Raw genomic sequence first — 6,000 nt, forward strand, 5'->3', positions numbered from 1 at the left:
TTTCCTGCCTCCCTTCCGTTCCGACAGCACCCGACTGCTGCCCCACCCAGCCCAGTCACCCTGACGCCCTGGGAATGATCAGTGTTGCCCCTTTACCCCACAACTCTTACAACCACGCCAACCAGTCTCATCCTACCCATGTCCTGGAACTTAGAATACCCCATCCCAGACTCCCAAATTAGAAGTCACCCTCGACGTCGTCGTCATCATGCCTAAATCTTAGTTTAATGAGCCAAAACATTAAATAATCACACAAAACAATCTTTCTCCATAAAGCAATAAATACATATATTCAAACTCTGTACAACAGACTGGAAAACAAACTTCCAAGGAAAAAATGAACTCATGCTATCCTTGTAATTGATTGAAATGTTTTTCCCCTCCCCCTCTCATGCCCAAGGTAGCTGCCTCACACTTCAGGGATCTCTGAGCACAGCCTGCCAAGGTCACCAGCTTCCAGGAGCCCAGGAGGTGATGACCTCACTCTGAGGCTAGGGCTTTAAACCTCTGCCCTGAGGTCGTCTGTGCAACCTGGGTGCAGAGGAAACAACCGTTTTTTTTTTTTAGGTGGCTGTTGCCTGTAGGAGCCCCTTCTCTGTCCAACACACCAAAGGGGTGAGAAAAACAAATGAGAAACATCCCCCAAACACACACACTCAAGAAATCAACACCAGTAAACCACAGACCGCTCCTCCTCCCACTCCCTTCATCAATGGCTGGGAGTGAAAAGAGAAAGTTTCTCTTCTCCTTGGTTGACAAGTAACCCAGTGAGGCTCCCTGGCTGAAGTCAGTGACCGTGGGTCACATTGGGATCACCATGTGCCTCTGGAGGATGTCCACGAGATGGTGAGCCCCTCTCTGCCGAGCCAACTCCAGGGGAGTGAGACCTGCAGCGTCCCTGTGATGGAGATCTGATTCAGGAGCCAGGAAGCTGACCACGGAGCTATGGCCCTCTCGTATGGCCAGATGGATGGGGAGCGACCCAGTGCTGTCCAGCGCGTTGACGTCGGCACCATGCTCCACCAGGACCTTCAGGGTGTCCAAGAACCCAGTGCGAGCTGCATCATGCACTGGACTGGTACCAGAGGCATCCTGGACATTGGGGCTAGCACCTTGCTTCAGAAGTTCCAGAGCAACCGCTGGACTTCCAAACATCATGACCTGTGGGTGGGGAGCAGAAGGTCAGGAGGAGGAACAGTCTACCAGAATCCAGAGTGCCAGAGAAGGGGTTCTTTAGTGAACCGGGACACCCCAGGAAAGAGAGAGAGGCCTCAAGGGAGCCTACTGGACCCCAGAGAACAGGTTCTTTGGAAATAAGGACCTCACAACCAAAATGTAGGCTGGCACGGTGCTCTCCCCCTCCCTCCCCCCCCCCCCCCCCCAGAGTTTCTGTCTGTCTGTCCTAGAACTTCCTCTGTAAACCAGGCTGGCCTCGAACTCCGAGATCCACCTGCTTCTGCCTCCCGGGTGCTGGGATTAGAGGAGGCCTGAGCCACCACTGCCACCACTCACACAGCCCAAAGCTCTCTTGGCAAGACAAAAAGACCCTAACTGCAAAAGACCCTTGTGAAAACCTTAAGGAGCCAGGCATAGTGACCCACTCCTGTAATCCCAGCACCTCAGAGGCCAAGTGAACAGTCTCAAATTTAAGGCCAGTCTGGCATACAGAGTGAAACCTTGTCTCAGGGGGAAAAAAATTAAATGAAGAAGCAAAGAGAAGCAAAGGGAAGGGAACCAGGGAACTGAGAGCGGGAAGGAAGGGACACATTCCAGGTCCAAGGGCCTCGGGCCTTCCCCACCCCACCCCATCCCCCCATCCCACCCCCCCACCCCCCACCCCCGCTGCCCGGGGCAGAGCACTCCCTTATGGGAGACAGCTAGGGCTGTGAAACCCCTCCAACAATGCCACCCCATACTTTGGGAACTACTTCTGATTTTTGAGGAAGGAGATGTTCTAGCGAACTTGGATCTCCTTTGTCCAGGAATAACTTCCTTAGACACAGGCATGATCTTCAGGATGTGTGAGTACCCGTGAAAGGATGGGACTCCTACAAATGCCACCCCAAATTATAGGGCCTTCGGGCAATAGGGAATCGTTTTATAATGGGGCACCCAGAAGATAAAAAAAGAAAAAAATCCACACCACCCGCAGAAATGAGGACACCACCCCGCCCCCCCGCCCCCCCCCCCGCGGCAAATACTCAGAGACCCTTCAAGGGGACTCCTCCAAAAAGACAAAAACTCGGCTATCTCCCCTGAGAAGATATGTCACCTTCCTGAGATGCCTCAAGAAACGTGATCTGTCCTCAAGGACTGGTATGAAAAGAACCCTAATCCACCCACGGAATAAAGGACTGCGGAGAAACTGAATCTTCCAGGCTTCTAGACAAGGAATTCTTTGGAGCTGAAAAGCCATCCCCTCCCTCTATGCTACCCTCGCCACCCACCCGACATTGGTGCAAACAAGGATTAGTCCTCAGGGGGATCACCAACCCGGGCCAGGAGTCTAGGAGGGATGGGGGGGTGGGGGCCGGGGGCCAGCCAGGCCTCACCTGCAAGGCCGTCTTGCCAAAGCGGTTCAAGGCGTCAGGATGCACCAGCTCACGGTGCAGGAGGCGGCGCACCTCTTGCACGTCCCCACGGGCCGCTGCGCCACTCAGCCGGTCGCCTACGCAGACTTCTTCCAGGAGCATAGTGGACACGGGTGGTCTGTGAAACCCACCCAGCCCCAAGCCCAGTCCAGGTCAGGGCTGGGGAACCGGCAAGCACGGGATCCCAACACTAGGGCTTCCGTCCCCTAGGGGCTGGCGGCGTCACCGGGGCCTACTCTACGGCTATTCCCCGGCCGCAGACCCTGCACCCTCGGCCAGCAGGACCCTCGCTCTCGCAGCCAGCTCCTCCCCCTGTCACCCGGGACAGGCAGCGGGGAACCCCGCCCAGCCCTTGGGCGCCCGCCCCTTGGGCCGGGTCTCCCCAGACTCACCCTCCCTCCTCCTCTTGTGCGGGCGGGGTCCGCTCTGACTCGCGCAACCCGGGCCACTCGAATCGGCGGCCAGTGGGCGAAACAAGCCCGCCTCAGGCCCCGCCCCGAACGCCCTTGTTTTCTTACAAACTCGCTACAGAGTAGCCCGAGCCGCTTTGCCCAGCGCCCGACCTCCCGAAGTCCCGCCCACCTGGAATCTCAGCCAATCAGCACACGTCACTGGGGAGGTTTGTCCGGCCCGCAGGAGGAGTGAGGCTGCTGATTGGTCCGCGAACGGCAACCGGTGGGGCTGCCCGCCATCGCAGGGTTTTTGGTTTTTCAAACCCCTCAGGCGGGCAGGCGGGAAAGGGAGAGGAGCGTTTAACTGACCCAGCGAGAGGTTGGAGACCGGCTGGAGCGGGCTGGTCCTGGGTCCTTAGCGCCTCCGAGAGGAAGGGAGGCAGGACTGGAAACTCCCAGAACTGGAACTCTCTATGCATTCATGGACCACGGAAGCCCTAATAAGCTCTTACAGTGCGACTGGGAACTTGGTTCATTCGTTCGACAGCTATGTTAAAGGACTGGCTTGGCTTCTGGCGGTAAAGTGCCCGCCTTCCAACACTTTTTTTGTTTTAAATATTTGAGATAGGGTCTTGGCTGGGCCTGGAACTCACTGTGTAGATCTGTCTGGACTCAAAGATTCACCTGCTACTGCGGGTCCGTACCTCCAATTTTTTTCCCTCTGTCAAAATAAAGCTCTTAGAGTCAGGCGGTGGTGGCGCACACCTTTAATCCCAGCACTTGGGAGGCAGAGGCAGGTGGATCGCTGTGAGTTCGAGACCAGCCTGGTCTACAAAGCGAGTGCAGGATAGTCAAGGCTACACAGAGAAACCTTGTCTCGAAAAAAATAAAAACAAAAATTCTCTTAGCGCCAGAAACACGGCTCAGTGCCTGTGAGCATTTGCTGCTCTTGTAGAGTGCCAAGGGTTCCTCTAGGTGACAGCTAGTAACTCCTGTAACTCCAACTCTAGCAATCCAGCACCCTCTTCTGACCTCTGAAGGTACCTGAACCAACATGGTACACACAAAGGCAATCAAACACCCACATATTCACATACTTTTCTTTCTTCCAAGACACGGGTTCTCAGTGTAGCCTTGGCTGTCCTGGACTCACTTTGTACACCAGGCTGGCCTTGAACTCACAGCGATTCGCCTGCCTCTGCCTCCCGAGTGCTGGGATTAAAGGTGTGCGCCACCACCGCCCAGCCACATAATTTTCTTTTAAGTTTTTTTCAAGACAGGGTCTTACTATGTAGCCCAGGCTGCTCTTGAACTCACAGAGGATTACATGCCTCTGCCTCTAGAGTGCATGGGATTAATGACGTGCACTATTAATCTGGTAAATTATTTTTCTAATGTTTATGTGCATTGGTACTCTGCCTGAATGTATGCCTGTGCAAGTGTGTTGGACTTCCTAGAACTGTAGCCACAGATAGTTGTGAGTTGGTGTGTGGGTGCTGGGAAGTAAACCCATGAGTAAGTGTTGGATTTCCTAGAACTGTAGCCACAGATAGTTGTGGGTTGGTGTGTGGGTGCTGGAAAGTAAACCCAGGTCCTTTCTTTGGAAGAGCAAGCAGCCAGTGCTCTTAACTGATGAGCCATCTCTCCAGCCCATTGATGTTTTTAAAAAATTATTATTATTATTATTATTTTTAAAGCCGGATGGTGGTGGCACACATCTTTAATCCCAGCACTCGGGAGGCAGAGGCAGGTGGATTGCTGTTAGTTCAAGGCCAGCCAGGTCTACAAAGTGAGTCCAGGACAGCCAAGGCTACACAGAGAAACACTGTCTCGAAAAACCAAAAGAAAAACAAAAAAATTTTAAAAGGTCTCATGTAGCTAAGGATGAGATCTGAGCCCCCCGAGTCCCACTCCCAAGTACTTTTTTGGTTTTGTTTTGTTTTTGTTTTTCGAGACGGGGTTTCTCCGCATAACACCCCCGGCTGTTCTGGACTCACTTTGTAGACCAGGCTGTCCTCCAACTCACAGAGACCTTCCTGAGTGCTGGGATTACAGGCATACACCACCACTCCCAGCTCCCAAGTACTATTATAGACACAGTCCATGCAGTGCTGGGCATGCGACCAGGACTTCATGGATGCTATAAAATCACTCTACTACCTGATCTACAGCCACAGCCCTCTAACATTTTTTATTGAGACAAGGTCTCTTGTAGCCTAGGCTGGCCTCCAACTCTGATCATCCTGCCTCTCCTTGAGTGCTGGGATTACAGGCCTATGCCACCATGTCTGGCCTAATTTGGACAGCAGTAAGCACCACACACAAAAACACACTAAAGCATGCTGGGAAGTAATGGTGCACTCCTTTAATCCTAGCACTCAGGAGGCAGAGGCAGGCGAATCCTTGAATTAAATGCAATTCTGGCCTACAGAGTGAGTTCCAGCACAGCCAGGCTACACAGAGGAACAAAAATAACCCCCACCCCACCCCCAAAGGACTAAAGGTAGACATTGTAGTTGGTGAGAAAACAATCATGAGCTAGGTCAGGTTAGACAGACCTTGCTGAACAGAAAGCTGCCCTGTTGTCTGCTAAGAAGCTCCTGAGGTGGCCAATGGAACCCACAGACACCCACAGACTAGGCTAGATGTGGTTGCATTGTTTTCAGAGAAGTAAATACTGTGATAGGCAGGTGATAAAGGAAGGCCTTTTAACCCCATAATCCTGCCACTCAGGAATTTGAGGCAGAAGAATTAAATTGTTGTCCAGCCTGGAATAGATAGCCAGTTTCCAAAAACTCTCAAAATATTGCCAAATGTGGTAGTAGACATTTTTAATCATAGCATTCAGAAGGCAGAGGCAAGTGAATCTCCGAGTTCAAGGCCAGCCTGGTCTACATTGTAAGTTCCAGGACAGCAAGGCTACATAGTAAGGATCTGTCTAAAAAACCAGAAAAACAGGGCAGAAGACAGACTATCCATTAAAAGACATACTGCTCTTCTTCCACAGGACTCAAGTT

At 52.5% G+C, this 6,000-nt stretch overlaps 1 protein-coding gene across 2 annotated transcripts; it reads right to left on the bottom strand.

Moving 5' to 3' along the window:
• Positions 1 to 553: 553 nt before the first annotated feature.
• Positions 554 to 3,141, bottom strand: Cdkn2d (cyclin dependent kinase inhibitor 2D). 2 transcript variants are annotated; one of them, XM_051155993.1, is made up of 3 exons: positions 2,984 to 3,141; positions 2,553 to 2,709; positions 554 to 1,161 (listed from the first exon to the last, which is right to left on the bottom strand). In XM_051155993.1, the coding sequence occupies exons 2-3, from the start codon at positions 2,691 to 2,693 to the stop codon at positions 802 to 804; spliced, it is 501 nt and encodes a 166-aa protein (XP_051011950.1). In that variant the 5' UTR covers positions 2,694 to 2,709; positions 2,984 to 3,141; the 3' UTR covers positions 554 to 801. The 2 variants fall into 2 exon arrangements, with proteins under 2 accessions (XP_051011950.1, XP_051011949.1); XM_051155992.1 differs by lacking the exon at positions 2,984 to 3,141 and having other exon boundaries at positions 2,553 to 2,975.
• Positions 3,142 to 6,000: the final 2,859 nt, after the last annotated feature.

This window comes from Acomys russatus, chromosome 14 (genome assembly GCF_903995435.1).
Source record: "Acomys russatus chromosome 14, mAcoRus1.1, whole genome shotgun sequence".
Lineage (NCBI taxonomy): Eukaryota > Metazoa > Chordata > Mammalia > Rodentia > Muridae > Acomys > Acomys russatus.

What these genes read in the sequence shown, in the direction of transcription:
- Cdkn2d (XM_051155993.1), bottom strand. Translation starts at nt 2,693, where the DNA reads ATGCTCCTGGAAGAAGTCTGCGTAGGCGACCGGCTGAGTGGCGCAGCG. An exon ending in TTGGCAAGACGGCCTTGCAG is followed by an intron (nt 1,162 to 2,552) that starts GTGAGGCCTGGC and finishes CCCCACCCACAG; the next exon opens with GTCATGATGTTTGGAAGTCC.